The 17094-nt window shown below is 42.5% G+C and overlaps 1 protein-coding gene across 1 annotated transcript; it reads right to left on the bottom strand.

Moving 5' to 3' along the window:
• Nucleotides 1-4575, bottom strand: LOC139463658 (uncharacterized). Its single transcript, XM_071244918.1, has 4 exons — nt 4490-4575; nt 1510-1649; nt 1023-1146; nt 1-720 (listed from the first exon to the last, which is right to left on the bottom strand). Exons 1-4 carry the CDS (start codon nt 4573-4575, stop codon nt 534-536), a joined length of 537 nt encoding a protein of 178 aa, XP_071101019.1. The 3' UTR covers nt 1-533.
• Nucleotides 4576-17094: the final 12519 nt, after the last annotated feature.

The raw sequence follows: 17094 nt of genomic DNA, 5'->3' as shown, positions 1-17094 counted from the left end.
GAAAGAATATTGATGTTTTACATCTGAACATGGTGTATGCTTTAGATTACCGCCTGGTTGATTGTTGTGAATGTGTCATTGTCATCTATTGATATCTGTCAAAGCGTCTACTGCCCGGCAAGGTGTACCACACACAATCTGGATCATATGTATGCGATGTTCGTGAATTTGTGAACGTATTTTGTGATTTGCTCCGACACGATACACGACAGACCCAACTGCATCCATCAAAATTACATTAAACACAAGTGAAGAGGTATCTGCTCTAGCACAGAGAGATGACGGAACAGTGAAGGTTTATATATTTTTGTCCCGAAAAACAAATGGACGGTAGCATTGCAGTCGGGAAATAATAATATATAAATCTTATCGGTGTTTTTTTTAAAACAGATAACTATCTGTGAATAAGTAACGAAGTTGGGCCAACTCTTTTCGTTAAATTATTTCAGTTTCCCTGTTTCGAAATATCTACAACAAAAATAACACAAGTTCAAATTCTTGATGAATTGTGTATATCAGTGCCATTAGGGTATCTACTTGAGCAAGGCCAGCATGAAGACCAGCACTGAGAACAGCACGAGGAGAAGTGAAGGCCGGGAGGTACAGGCGTCACAGGCAGCAGGTTTCCCGAGCTTCTCCACTTCTGCCAGGACATCTCCAGTTCTCTTTGGACACGAACCATAGGCTGTCTTAATACAGCTCACAGACAGCTGCGATAAACTGAAAATGCCAAAATTAAATGGGACAGGCTCAGTGAGGATGCATTTTCGAAATATCTGAAGATCAGGATGGCCAAATTCTCACGTCCTCATTTTTCTTACATTTCAAAATTACTATCATACATTTATCAAGCGGTGCTTTATGAATTTGTGTTATAATCTTTGGCTACTAAATCCAGAGATAAACAGTGATGCAGTCACACGTGTATTCAACTGATACACAGAACAGAGTGATATTCGTGTGCCCTTTTATGCATTCTTTCAATATTCTATTGCACATTTTGAAATATGTTTTGGGTATACCTGCAGATGGTTGCGAGGTATCCATCAGGCGTGGAAGAGTCAGAACCTCCTTTGTGGCCAGACAGCACACAGTTCAGCAGGGCGGTTGACCTACCAGTTTCTGCCAGGCATGCATAGTCCACATCTGAATAAATACACATTCAGAGGTTCAGATCAAGACTGACAGTCTGACTGACTGAAAGGTACATAAAAGGTCTTACAGGGGACATAACGCAACGTAACTTCAATGTCACAAGTTTTATATGTACAAGTAAATAGCATCAGCTGTGATTTTGAAGACTGTGATATATTTACAAGTGCTTGTTTACTTTTTGTAAATACTTATTTCGTAACAATAAATATTAGAACCTAACCCTAACCCTAACTTACCCCAACCCTAACCCTAACCCTAACTTACCCTAACCCTAACTCTAACTTACCCAAACCCTAACCCTAACCCACTAACATGATGCTGCAACGTAAAGGCCAGTCTTTCAAGCATAGTTACCGTTTTTGTTGTTACACATGTAGTCAAGTGCCTTTTTTGTCTGGTCTAAGGATGTGAATGCTCTTTGCCAGGCAGATGGAATGCAAGCGAAGAACTTGTCATATAAACATCCATAGAAGTCGAAAACAAGTGTCTGGGTTCTGGAAAAGTGTACACATGAATTACTCAACAATGCCACGGATGGAAAATGAAAACACAACATCCAACTGCCATTCAACTGAACACCTGACAACACACTTAATCACCATGGACACGACCGTCGCTGGCTACTGTACAGTGAGACCAGCTACAGTAAACAGTGAGACTGACAACAATACAGAGTGAGACCAGCTACTGTACAGAGTAGGACCGGCTATTGTACAGAGTGAGACTGGCTTCTGTACAGAGTGAGACTGACAACTATACAGAGTGAGACCAGCTACTGTACAGAGTGAGACCGGCTATTGTACAGAGTGAGACTGGCTTCTGTACAGAGTGAGACCGGCTACTGTACAGAGTGAGACTGACAACTATGCAGAGTGAGACCAGCTACTGTACAGAGTGAGACCGGCTATTGTACAGAGTGTGACTGGCTTCTGTACACAGTGATACCAGGTACTGGACACAGTGAAAACGGCTATTGTGCACAGCGAGTCCAGATTCTCTACAGAGTGAGACAACTATGCAGAGTGAGACCAGCTACTGCACAGAGTGAGACCGGCTATGGTACAGAGTGAGACTGGCTTCTGTACAGAGTGAGACCGGCTACTGTACGGAGTGAGACTGGCTACTGTACAGAGTGAGACCGGCTTCTGTACAGAGTGAGACCGGCTATTGTACACAGTGAGACCGGGTACTGTACACAGTGATACCAGGTACTGGACACAGTGAAAACGGCTATTGTGCACAGCGAGTCCAGATTCTCTACAGAGTGAGACCGGCTTCTGTACAGAGTAAGACCAGCTATTGTACAGAGTGTGACTGGCTTCTGTACAGAGTGAGACTGGCTACTGTACAGAGTGAGACCGGCTTCTGTACAGAGTTAGACCGGCTTCTGTACAGAGTAAGAGCGGCTATTGTACAGAGTGTGACTGGCTTCTGTACAGAGTGAGACTGGCTACTGTACAGAGTTAGACCGGCTTCTTACAGAGTTAGACCAGCTTCTGTACAGAGTAAGACCGGCTATTGTACAGAGTAAGGCCGGCTTCTGTACAGTGAGACCGGCTACTGTACAGAGTGATACATCTAATGTACATTCTGAGACCGGCCACTATGCAGAGTAAGAACAGCTACTGCACAGAGTAAGACTTGCTACTGTACACAGTGAGACCTGCTACTGTACAGAGTAAGACTGGCTTCTGTACAGAGTTAGACCGGCTTCTTTACAGAGTAAGACTAGCTTCTGTACAGAGTGAGGCTGGCTTCTGTACAGAGTGAGACCGGCTACTGTACAGAGTGAGACTGGCTACTGTACAGAGTGAGACCGGCTTCTGTACAGAGTGAGACCGGCTATTGTACACAGTGAGACCGGGTACTGTACACAGTGATACCAGGTACTGGACACAGTGAAAACGGCTATTGTGCACAGCGAGTCCAGATTCTCTACAGAGTGAGAAAAGCTTCTGTACAGAGTTAGACCGGCTATTGTACAGAGTGTGACTGGCTTCTGTACAGAGTAAGACTGGCTACTGTACAGAGTGAGACCGGCTACTGTACAGAGTGAGACCGGCTTCTGTACAGAGTAAGACCGGCTATTGTACAGAGTAAGGCCGGCTTCTGTACAGTGAGACCGGCTACTGTACAGAGTGATACATCTTATGTACATTGTGAAACCGGCTACTATGCAGAGTAAGAACAGCTACTGCACAGAGTAAGACTTGCTACTGTACACAGTGAGACCTGCTACTGTACAGAGTAAGACTGGCTTCTGTACAGAGTTAGACCGGCTTCTTTACAGAGTAAGACTAGCTTCTGTACAGAGTGAGACTGACTTCTGTACAGAGTGAGACCGGCTACTGTACAGAGTAAGACCGGCTACTGTACAGAGTAAGACTGGCTTCTGTACAGTGAGACCGGCTACTGTACACAGTGAGACCGGGTACTGTACACAATGATACCAGGTACTGGACACAGTGAAAACGGCTATTGTGCACAGCGAGTCCAGATTATCTACAGAGTGAGACCGGCTTCTGTACAGAGTAAGACTGGCTATTGTACAGAGTGTGACTGGCTTCTGTACAGAGTGAGACTGGCTACGGTACAGAGTGAGACTGGCTACTGTACAGAGTGAGACCGGCTTCTGTACAGAGTTAGACCAGCCTCTGTACAGAGTAAGACCGGCTATTGTACAGAGTGTGACTGGCTTCTGTACAGAGTGAGACCGGCTTCTGTACAGAGTTAGACCGGCTTCTGTACAGAGTAAGACTGGCTACTGTACAGAGTAAGACTGGCTTCTGTACAGTGAGACTGGCTACTGTACAGAGTAAGACCGGCTTCTGTACAGTGAGACCGTCTATTGTACAGAGTAAGTCCAGCTTCTGTACAGTAAGACCGGCTACTGTACAGAGTAAGGCCGGCTTCTGTACAGTGAGACCGGCTACTGTACAGATTGATACATCTAATGTACATTGTGAGACCGGCTACTATGCAGAGTAAGAACAGCTACTGCACAGAGTAAGACTTGCTACTGTACACAGTGAGACCTGCTACTGTACAGAGTAAGACTGGCTTCTGTACCGAGTTAGACCGGCTTCTGTACAGAGTAAGACTAGCTTCTGTACAGAGTGAGACTGACTTCTGTACAGAGTGAGACCGGCTACTGTACAGAGAAAGACCGGCTACTATACAGAGTAAGACCGGCTTCTGTACAGTGAGACCGGCTACTGTACACAGTGAGACAGGGTACTATACACAGTGAAACCGGCTATTGTACACAGTGATTCCCTACACATTGAGAACGGCTACTGTTACATAAATAAAAATAAATGAAAAACACACGTACGATGCCTGACACAAGAACGCGTTCGAGCTTGACAGGAGAGATGTAAAATTAAAAACTTTTGCGAAATCTGTGAAGAATCCTTTCATGGATGTTTCACTCAGGAACTGTGTTGAACACCCGATGATGTCCTGTGTAAGGTTGGGACATTCTGAGAGGGCGCCCTGGCTTCTGATGGCGGGTAGCGCTAACACTGAAACAACGGCAGGATGAGAATGAGAATCGTTATGACGCACCTGCAGCTACTTCCTGATAATCATTCTTAGTTTGTCAGTAACCGTGCCCGTGGGGTGCTCGCACTATACCCTATAGCTAGTTGTAACCTCTGTTTTGATATTAAACCAGAAGATATGGAGTATATATGGGGAATGTTGATGGGGCCATTTCGCACTTCATGTAATCAAATAACAAATAACGTCATTTAGAAATTGTTTGACCCCCTCTTGCAAATAAACGTTACAATCAGCTGTCGATCATTTCAGCTGTTATTTGAGTCTTTGAGAGGCATCTATCTTCATTGTCTGTAACGACGTTTGGTGGCTACTTCTTGTCCATTAAGCATGTTGATTTAATTTATGCACTTATTTGATTGTATTAAAAAAACAAGCGTAGAAGGTATTACAAGGATCCTTTTTTAAAGGAAAGGGACCGGATCGAACATCGCTGCACGCTGATTGGTGCGACACGCAGCGCGCTGATTGGATCCACAACGCGAAGCGCTGATTGATCCGTTCCGGCGCCCGGCCTGAGCCTCGGTTTTCCAAATCGACCCGACACTTGTGTTTCTTTTCCATAGGAAATGGATTTTACCATGGGAGAGAAAGCAAAACCCCCGGTTCGACCAATCAGAGACCCAAACAGGGCGACAACCCAAGCGTCTGATGGGCCAGATTTCGATCCTCTTCTTCCACATGTCCACCGCCACCACGATCATGTTGTGGAACGGTGATCTGAATTCTAAAGGTGGACCAACATGGACAGACATGGACGTGATGTAGGAATGCCTACGTGGTGTACGTTTGTGTTTCCATGCATGTGTTGGCACTCGTGTATGCCTGTGTGGCATTTTTTTTTACTCGTGTCTCGATGCAAACGTGGTGCCACACGTGACTACAAACAGACGTTAATAGAGGTATAGATCGACAGACATACATGACAGAACACGCTGTCGGTGCTTTGCGTGTACACAAATCCCGCATGGGCCATGTCTTCAGCGGTCTGGGCCTTCTGCATTGGCCACGTATCAAAGAACAGTTGAGCGCATGGTTCTTGGGTGGCGTCTTCATAGGCTTCATGAGATACAGCACGGATGTGTTTCGGTGATGACTTTTCTTGGTGAACCATCGCAGCACTTTGTTGCCCAGCAAATTATGGATGACAAGCCAATGCAGGGCCACTCCTTTTTCAGGCAAGGCACGATCCGCTTCATTCATGCTGTGCACAAACTCAAGAGTGACCCCTAAGCGGTCTGCCATCTCTTCCAACTCATGATGGAGCGGTTGCCATTCGCTGTACACCCACACGATGCGATGGGGTGGCGAATCCAATACCTCGGGACGATGCATCTTAAGGTGTTAAGATACACATAGTGTAATCAGGGACGATGTCACCATTGGAGGAATGGGTCAAATGGTTGACTTGTGCACCATCAGAGTGAATAGAATAATTGACTCGTGCAGACGAGTTCAAGCCAAAGCCAGAACACCACAAACCGCCATGCTACAACTGTAGCTACTTTGGTCGTTGGCCACCATGCAGCTACCACTGAGTCCAACAGGCAAAGTAGCTAGGATGACCCTTCCGGTTCCTGATTCCGTTTCCCGTTTTCCGGTTCCCGTTTTTTCATCATCTTCCTCCAAACGGCCCTTTTCAGGGCAACCCATCTCTCCCGAAAGATCGCTTCCATCCTTGCTTTGACTACCCTCCACATCCATCACACCAAAACAAAGAACCCTCCTCCTCCTCCGCCGCCATCTTTGATGGGGAGATGCCCCCCACGCCTCCCGGAACCGGAAGTGCCGCCACCTTGGAGGCGCACGCATTACCCACAATGCCGTCTTCGCGCATGCGCAGACCCATTTCCGGATACCAGGGTTCTGGCAATAACTACACGATTGTTGTTGTAACACGATGCTAAACAATGCATATTGAATCCCGTTAACGCACATGTTTTTATACCCATTCTTGGGTAATGAAATGCAAGGGGCTTGCATAAAAGTCAACTTTTGCATGGAATGCATGCTTTTCTGTAGCAGTTGCGTTTTGGTGACTTGATTCCACACATGTACTACAATATTGAAAACCAAACTTTACTTGTTTGAAAAATACACTTAAATATTGGTGTCACAGGGACTTTTGTTGTTGAGTATATATATGTGCGAATGTAACCAACTGAACAATTGCCGTCAATTATCCAATCAGACTGAACCAAAAATCACACTGCTTATTGACGATTACTGAAAATAATTTTGCTGATCTTCGATTGTGTTATGATGTAGAAATGCAGTCCAAAATGACGTCTGACTTCCAGCCAGCTGCGATGCTGTGTTTCTTTTCTACGAAATACGACTACGGAATCGATCGATAACGACAACGGGGGATTGCCTTAAGTGTCCCGTTTGATTGTGTACCGGGTCGGGTATGAAGTCTATGGCCCCCTTTCTCTAGCGTATACAAAAGTCTGCCTGGGGCACGACATACCTCTTCTGCCTAACCACCTGTCTGTTCACAGTGCGAAATATCGCGTGACTTACACCTGGAAACAGCTATTAACCAACATTATCTCATATGGAAACACTGCTGTGTACCAGATACGTGGATGTTAGATAAAAACAAAAACTAAATATCTTGTTCATTTGGCAGGATTATGGGGCCGTCAAAAGAGGTTATCATGTGAGTTTGCAATGGTTTGTTTGTTGTTCAAAGCACGAATGGGTTGCTGAATTCTAACCCGGATCTCCACGGGTCGTTTGCAAGTGTAAATACCCTGTATTAGAAATAAACAATGCATCAGCGAGTCTTACCGATACGCTGTACCTAATCATTCATATGTCAGATGTATGAAGCTTTGGTTAGCGATAATTAATATGCCAAATGCGCGCTTCGGGAGAGAGGTTCAGTTGACGTTATGCTACGGAAAATTGAAATAGAAATATGAAATGTTACCTGCAACGAAGACGATGAGACTACAGGGCTGCATGATGTAACCAGGTCGTATCTTGATCTCACACACAAGACGGGCGCTTTTCACAACCTCCCGTCACTGCTCTCTGGGCAATATGACGAGATCTATTCTGATTCTCAGAAACAGCAGTGATCGACAATGCCTAATATGGATATTTTACTAGGTGGTGTGAGGAAGCAGGTGCACTGGGAATTCCCGGAATCCGAACTCAATTAAATGTATTGTTACATAACAACTTTTTCTACCCCTCTTTGCCCTGAACTCTCATACTTAAGCACAAAATAATAAGCTTGCGTCTGTGTTTCAACGTTTAAATGGTTCAGATCAACACTGTACTTGATTACATTACACATGGTGGTGGACCAAGCATTCGTAGCTGTCTAAGATGCCGAATTTAAGACTAACCTTGTGTTTTAATGGAGATGTGTTTATGATCAACTCTGCAGGAAGCGGGCCGTAAATTAAATATCCTCGGATAGGGTTAACTGGCGGGCTGTTCCTCATCGATAAACACAGCTGGGACATTTCATTATCGTATGGTGTGTGATTGTCCAAAATTCCATGCAAGCAACAATAGGCTTGGCCACAAATTTGTAGCAAACTTTTCTGGCATCGCCTCCTCTCTATACAACCTTCTGAAAAAAGAGGCGTCTTTCGAACTATTGCCAACAGCCAATCAAAAAGCTAGCAAGCCCTTAAAAGTGTTCAGGTATTTCGATGTTGTTCATACTGTTAGGAGGATCATAGGCATACATTAACATTGAGGGGCTATTCACATACGATGAACCACTTTGCAAGTCTAATTGAAAAGCTATCACCGTCAGATGTAAATTGTATTTCAATCAATCAAACGCTAACCTTTGAAATGCAGAAGTTATTCCGACCTGATTTGCTTTTCAATCACCTCCCTTCCCAGCGATGACACCAGCAGTATTTGTGTTGACACAGGAGATCATATCAAAGGTCTTGCGAATTTTCACTCATTGAAATGTGGCATGTTTACAACGTCACGCGTGCTAATCTACTGAAAAGATTCATAATGGCAGATATCATTACTATTACTAGCGGATGGTTTTTTTGTGTTTCGAACTATCACTGTTTACAATGTTGAGCTGTGTCAACCTGGAATAGAGCCAGAATATAGTCTCTATTTCTCACTGACAGTTGCTATGAGGTGACACTAAAGTCGTAAAGGATGAAACACGGAACAATTTGTTTTGCAGATGGAAGTTGCCCCATCCAAATGTCCTCGAGTGTCATGAGCTAATGGGATCAGTTGGTCTGGCTCACTCACTGCACATCATACAGTGTGTTTCTACCTTTAATTGAGAAATATACTGCTGTTGGCCTACAGGAAACAAAAACAGATTTCCTTGATAAATTTAATATAATGAAATTCACATTGCACCTGGAGCACAGATCAAGGTCTGTGAGAAACTCAGTAGAAATTTAGATTGCAGAGATAAATACATGTAGAAATTTTGTTTCCATTATGGAACCTTATAATGAGTACATGTTATGGATTAAAAGTTGCACGCCATTTCTAAATATTGGTCAAGACGCTTATTTTGTGGGGTGTACATACCACCTGAAGTTTCTAAACATGTGCATATTTATGTATTTACTGAATTCGAAAAATTATATTTTCAATTATCTCTCAGTTAGTATGTTACTGTGTTTGGTGATTTTAATGCACAAATAAAGAACATATGTGATAACTTCTTTGATTGGCATTTAGAAGTAAGGATAAGTGATCACTTGCTGTTAGAACCTACACAGAAACGTCGCTCTTAATTGTAATCAAGATTTTGTTCATCCATAAATTCCTATCCTTACTTAACATATGTAATTTGTGTACATTTAGTGAACATACATTATTTATGAATTACATATGGATTTGAAGTAACTTTGTACCGAATTTTAACCTGAATTAGAATTAGATTAACAATGCTTGCGACAAGACAGAAGCGTACAAGACATGGATAGACGAAGAACTGTGATGTTAAACCCACTGAACTTTGCCAAGGAAATATACCAATGAATCTGCAATGTCCGTTTTGGCGAAGCCAGAAATATTGGTACAGCAACTTGTATAGAAAAAGAAGTTTTTTATGGTATTACATCACCACAATGTTTTGCAACTCTTTACAAATTTTGAAATTATGAATAACTTACCCCTTTACTCTGATGTTCACTGTCTAGTATCCTTCTTTCTCTGTCAAAACTGCTTCCCCAGGACCCTGATGGCAACATTAAGCCTCTCAGTAATCCATCCATTGGTACATAGGAGAGTAACAAATCAAGGTATGACGCAAATTTATCCACCATGGTGTGTTAAAATACAAACAGGGGTCGTGTTGTCATCTCACATTGCCCGTATAAGAAATGACCTAGTTTAGAGTACTTGTCAAGAATACCTTGACACGGCAATTTTGTAATTTGAACACTTCAACAGGGCGCGGTTGTATGTGTTGTGTTGAGATCAAAATAATCGGCCTGAATTAATCTCACACAATCTAGTCTCGATTATCTATCGTGGTGGGATCGGACTGATGCATGACCGTGGTACTGCTATTGTAAACAGTGATATTTAAACACACAGACAGTGGTTAGACAAGACGACCTACACAGCAGGCAGGCGGGATGAGAGGCGAAGTGGCGCTCGTGACGGGGCCATCATTGGGCCTTGAGGGGCCCTGCTAAAAAGGGGGAGGGGGCAAAGGTAGGGCCACTTCGCGTGGTGCTAATACCGTTTGATTTGAGATTGATAACATACGGTATCATTCATACGCAATTCGCAATTCGTGAAAATCGACATCTTGTCTTATTTACACATGTGTGTGTGGTCGATAGCAAAATTCCAACAGGGGAGGCAACTGAGTTCTGGAGACATCAGAGACAGGGACATTTGCGTTTAATGATATGTGTCAAGTGAAGGTGACGTAAATGGTTTGACGTCATTTCACACATTTGTGCTTGTTAAAATCGAATAACAAAAAGATTAAGATAAGCATGCACCAAATGTCTCTAATGCTGGTTATCACTTCGTGAGGCTGTCCGTTTATCAAATCTCTAACATCGAATACGCTTGTTTTAATTTTCTTGGTGAGATGGCATTGCACCATGCAGTGTCCGCTCAGTGTAAGCTGGCGTGGAGTGACGGGGACCAGCATTACTGACACAGCTATCAAACAATACCGGCGTTCACCTGTCTACAGATACAGCAATAATGTTTTCGCCTTTTCGATCCACGAACCTTCCAAATGTTGCCCCTGCTCTATGAATGTGTTTGTTTTTAAATACAGCCTATGTTCATCTTGTCAATAGTTTGACAGTTTCAGTAATTCCTGTAACTCCAGGGATTCCGGGTCCGACCCATGACTTGAAGTAAGAGCTGTCTGAATTGGGAATCGGCTAATTACAATGTATCAATGGCTGATTGTCTGACTTCGGAGACCATATAATCGATGGTCTCTGCTGACATGTTGTGCCTTGACGTCACTGGCAGATTGTGTGTCACGTTGACGTCACTGTCTGATTGTGTGATATTGTACCTTGACGTCACTGGCTGAATGTGTGTCATATTGCACGTTCCGTTTTTATAATAATATGTTCCCAGATCGTCCAACAGTTGTAACAACATGTTCACAACAACATGTGCCCCAGATCACACAGCAGGTATAACACGTTCTCTATATCGTAAATCAGTTCTCCATATCGTACAATAGGTATAACATGTTCCCCAGATCGCACAGCAGGTATAACACGTTCACGTTCTCCAGATCGTGCATCAGTTATAACACGTTCTCCATATCGTACATCAGTTATAACACGTTCTCCATTTCGTACATCAGTTATAACACGTTTTCTATATCGTACAGCAGGTATAACACGTTCTCTATATCGTGCAGCAGGTATAACACGTTCTCCAGATCGCACAACGGTAATAACACGTTCTCCATATCGTACAGCAGGTATAACATGTTCCCCAGATCGCACAGCAGGTATAATACGTTCTCCAGATCGTAAATCAGTTATAACACGTTCTCCATATCGTACAACAGTTATAACACGTTCCCCAGATAGCGCAGCAGGTATAACACGTCCTCCAGATAGCACAGCAGGTGTAACACGTCCTCCAGATCGTCCAACAGTTATAACATTTTCCCCGAATCGTACAGCAGGTATAACACGTTCCCCAGATAGTCCAACAGTTATAACACGTTCCTCAGATCGTACAGCAGGTATAACACGTTCCCCAGATGGTACAGCAGTTATAACACGTTCCTCAGATCGTACAACAGTTATAACACGTTTTCCAGATCGTCCAACAGTTAAATTTACACTTATCAGAGGGGTACACAAAGTAAATGATCTGGTCTACCAGTTTTGTGGAAGCCTCGGTCGGTGACAGTGGATTTGGTCGGTGTGCTGCAGACTAGGTGCATCACTCTGATTGTGTTTGAATCCAGGATGAAGGTTGACGGACAATAGACAATGATTTTCAGTACCTTGTTCAGTACATTGTACTATCGTTTTGATTCTCCAACAAGGCGACGCCTTGTTTGTTTGGAAACACTGAAAGTAGCACCTCCCACATATTTTATCTTTATCTATATAATTATGACCCCAACGGATAGCATTTTTATCCGTTAGCCCTATCCTGCCGAGAAACTTATCCATATATGATAAATACTATATAACATATGATCTAGGTACTACTTTAAATATACACATGAAGGCCCGGATTAAAAAGCTCTTCAGCAACCCATGCTTGCCCTAAAAGACGACTAATCTTGTCGTAAGAGGCGATTAAAGGGATCGGGCGGTCAGGTTAACGCATGACATCGTATCCCAATTGTGTAGATTGATGCTCATCGCCTGCTCCAGACTCGATTGTTTACAGACCGCCGTAGTATGGCTGGAGTATTGCTGTGTGCGGCGTTAAATAACAAACAAACAAGCTACTTCAAACAGGCATATTAATTTTGACAAAACAAAATAATGTTTTTCATATTGTTACATTCGGAAAACTGATTCGTTCATTATCCTTTAGAATGATCAATTATCAATTTCACCATTGACAGATACACCATCATGATATTCGGTGTTTAAATGAAGTAGTGTCTGACATACAACCATCTAGGCGTTTTTACAACTGGTTTTGATGTTTCTGCCATTCAGTATCATTGTCAGTTGGCAAAATAGTATTAAAATGATTGTCGTGTTTGTTCCCCCTTTATGTCTAAAGATCGGATCGGAAAAATCAAGCGTTGGAAAACCATGCCGGTACCACTCGCCACTCACACAACCTCAATACAATCTGCACACTAGACAAACGGAAACAAATGTGTCTAATTTCTATGCTCTTCCAGCATTACAAGGACGCCACCCGCTTGAATTGATGGAAAGATAGTTATGTTATATCCCAGTTCAAACCAGTTTATATTTTAAAAAAACCCACTAAGCTTCAAAACTGTAAGAACTTTATTTTAAGATTAATGTGTAACATTAATCAAATCCGAAGTGTTACACAACACGTTTCTTTGTTCAAGAATAAAAAGGTTTATTAACTGGAGTACAAATGACTGGCTCTGGCTCTTACTCGGGACCATTTCACTGTGTGCTGCTCGTGATGATTGCCTGTTCGTCAACCCAAGGTCTCTCTGTCTGTCCCCACGTTGTCTCTCTCGGTCTGCCATCTGTCTTCTCTATTCAAAGGAGCATTCGCACGGTACAACTAGTTGTATGCAATTAGTTGCACGAACAGAAGTTGTATACAACTCGGCATTCACACGACGTAGAGTTGCATACAACTCGGGTCTCGCGAGATCTCTGACAAAAAGCTTGTGATTCACTTCATTATCGCTGGAATCTTGGTTGCCGAGTTAATGTTCAGACGCATAGGTCTGGAAAATCAACGCAGTGCGAGAATTGCGGTCGCGCGGTCCTGGACCAACCTCTCACTTTGCAATTTAACGGATTTGTATATTATTGAATTTTTAAATTAAACACTGGTTTGAAAAGCAAAAAGTGTTAAATGGCGTCCAAGTTTCTGTTTTGCTAACGAAAAAGCCTCTAAAATAGGTAGCCACATTTGACGGTACATAGATAAAGTACAGTGCGACGCAACTGAGTTTGATCATTAGATCCACATGTGTCCCGTGTAGTTTCTGTCTGGTGGATTTGGATACACTTCGCGCACAAGTTCTAAAATACAATCTGGCATCACTTCCCGTTTTGTCCACACCAATCCTTCATCTGCTGCTACGTTTAATATTCGGTCCTTCAAGTCCGAGTATCTAGGATCTCTCCAAACACTTCGTCTATTTAGCGCAATCCAGAAGTATTTGTAGCGCTGTTTTCGAATCGTCGGATTTCTGGATGATGGTGGCGGCACCATTCTCTAACCGCGATTGTCTGTGCCGTGTACAGCATTCTTGACAAAAACAGTGTGGAAAGACATTTTCGCCTTCATCTGGTTCCACAGTGAAATCTGGCTATGACACTGATTCACTAATCCCAAGAATCGATTGATTCGAGTTGACAGCCGGAATGATATAATCTTGAAGTGGAACTTTCTCCACGGTAAATTCACCAGTGTCTTAATCGAAACGACCAAAGGCTCCCTTGATCATCTCTAACAAGTCTCCGTCAAATTAAGCGTCACACAAAAATGTTGCGTTGCTCATGTTGAAGACAAGCGAACTTGCAAAGTTCTTGAAAGTTGTCCAACTCACGGGTCGTGGTTGCGAGGAGATCGAGTGGTCAGAAAGAGAATAAATTGAAGAAATCCGTAGTGCAATTCAAAATTACCATGTACAGCAAGTTTTTTAAAAATAGTATTCACGAAAACATTTCTTTCCTAAAAATGCAAATTAGAATTAATTCATCCCGAGGTCATAACCCTGATCACGTGGGTAGCTATTTGGAAGGAATCTTGTGATGACGCCGTGAATGAGGCTGTGTGTATTACATTGTTGAAATCCACTAACCTGGAAGTTGTCGAGTCGTTGACATTATGACTGATGCTCGACATGGATGGGGAAAAATGCATCTGAGAGCTACATTGTTGTTTTGAGCTTCGAGATCAAGCTTGTGTGCATGAGTAGTAGTTATAAGAGTGGATGATCCGTGTAGCCCACGACCTGAATAATCTTGAAAATAATGTTGAAATGCATGCTTTCGCCCATGACAGAATTAATGTAATCAAATATCTATCTGAACATGGAATCGAAGGATGTGAGACTGTCCATGTTTTATCTCCATTCAGACGTTAAATTATATATCGTTTTCGTGTCTCAAGTTTTCCTGCCGCTTTGGAAAATTGTGCACCGATCTAATAAATGAAATACTACTAGATCTACCATTGCATGTCATATTGTCATATAAGAACCAGGTCAGCCTTATCTATCTTCAGTTGTTCATTACAAATTAGTTTCCCTGGCAAAGCGACTCCATCTACATCATACATTAATTCATAGACTATATTCTAGTACCAAGTGTTTCAAAATTGTTTTAAATGTCATAAAATAACTTACACATTTTTTAATGAATAATATATTTTATTTCGTCCGCCCACTCATAGTTACTTGATGTTTGCGGTAAGAAACACATACCAAAAATATGGATGGCTTTATGCAAATGACACTTGGCATGCCAATCAACAGGGAATCTGGGTCACTGGGACCTGATAAGTGGACTCGGCATGAGGAGTTTTCGGACAAATATGTGTTATGACCAAAAAAACCTCACTTTAACATGTTTTTGACCATTACGAGGGTTTTTTTCCCGATCGTTGTCTGCCAGATTCCAGAAGAAGGCAAGACGAACACAACGGGAGAAAACACTGTTGAATCACCGATTGCTGTGTATAATATGAGCATTGCTATTCATAAACTGTAGATATACCGTACTCCACAGGATTATGATTGGTGTTTTGTTTTGTTGTTCTCATCCAGAGTATAGCGCAGAACTAATTTGTGTGTTGGACTGGAATATAAACATAAATCGTGGACATTCCACAGTACCGTTTCATGAAGATGTAAAGACGACATGGCAGGTAGGTTTTGAAACCAAAGACCTACGCGTTTTTTGGTCTTGAGTGAGTTAAAGTTTAACGTCACATCGGCAATATTTCAGCCATATCGTGACGATTTTGGTCTTGAAATCGTTTAATGGATATTTATTACCATTCCAACTTACGTCCTTGTCAAATGGCCCTCTTGGGTGTGTTTTTACATGACGTCACCCGTTTATGCATAAACAATGAAATTTGTGTGTTATCATGACGTCATATTGACTTGTCAGATCACTCATATAAGCTCGCCCACTCAGCGTGCGGCAGTTCCTTCTGAGTTACTTCAACAGTGACCCTGCACTTCGTAACGCTGTCGGTAGTTGTCTTAGTGAATTGATGGACGGTTGTCTGAAGTAACATCTATTCCCATTCCATAATATCGTCTGTACCACCAACCTGTAACTGATTTTGCTGAAACCTTGTAAATTGCAACACTGCAAAAGGAGCAAAACAATAATTAAAAAAGAACGTTCCATAATCCTACAATATATCTGCTAAAAGCAGAATTCTTGTGGAAACGAAAACAAGGACACTAACTTCTATATTGACACAAACATAAGATGCTTTCATAATGATGTTCATCGGATGTGAATATGTCTTTAAGTGTTTTCATTTCGTTGTAGATCAATCGATTTCTGATGTCTATATATGTTGTTCGATACAAAGTTGAAGATGATTATTGGGTAATGAACACATATATCATGTTGGACAAACGGTCTGCCTAATGGTATGACTAATAAGGTTTCTTTTCCATTCAACACCAATGCCATCCAGAGCATCATCGACTGGAAAGTGCACGAATGACCCAACCAGTAGATAATATATCTGGAAAGGGAAAGGGTGGGGGAGGCAGTTTTTCAACGCGATTAGTTAGTGATGTGCATGTGACAACTGTGACATTGTCCCTCATTACCGATGTACATGTGACGACGGTAACATTGTCCCTCATTACTGATGTACATGTGACGACGGTGACATTGTCCCTCATTAACGATGTACATATGACGACGGTGACATTGTCCCTCATTACCAATGTAAATGTGACGACGGTGACATTGTCCCTCATTACTGATGTACATGTGATGACTGTGACATTGTCCCTCATTACCGATGTACATGTGACGACGGTGACATTGTCCCTCATTACTGATGTACATGTGATGACTGTGACATTGTCCCTCATTACTGATATACATGTGATGACGGTGACATTGTCCCTCATTACCGATGTACATTGTCCCTCAATAATGATGGGCGTGACAAATAGAACAAAAGGTGTCCGTTTTATCGCGATTCGTTACTTGTATTGGTCCCTTCCAAATTGGTACTGTGATAGCAGACCTC

Source organism: Haliotis cracherodii, unplaced genomic scaffold (assembly GCF_022045235.1).
Source record: "Haliotis cracherodii isolate W230 unplaced genomic scaffold, xgHalCrac1.p SCAF_16, whole genome shotgun sequence".
Classification (NCBI taxonomy): Eukaryota; Metazoa; Mollusca; class Gastropoda; order Lepetellida; family Haliotidae; genus Haliotis; species Haliotis cracherodii.
This window is presented reverse-complemented; position numbering and strand designations above follow the sequence as displayed.

Coding starts and splice junctions, on each gene's coding strand:
- LOC139463658 (XM_071244918.1), bottom strand. CDS start 4,575: ATGAAAGGATTCTTCACAGATTTCGCAAAAGTTTTTAATTTTACATCT. Junction 1,650..4,489: donor GCGTTCTTGTGTCAGGCATC/GTACGTGTGTTT, acceptor ACACTTTTCCAG/AACCCAGACACTTGTTTTCG. Junction 721..1,022: donor TACCTCGCAACCATCTGCAG/GTATACCCAAAA, acceptor TGGCATTTTCAG/TTTATCGCAGCTGTCTGTGA.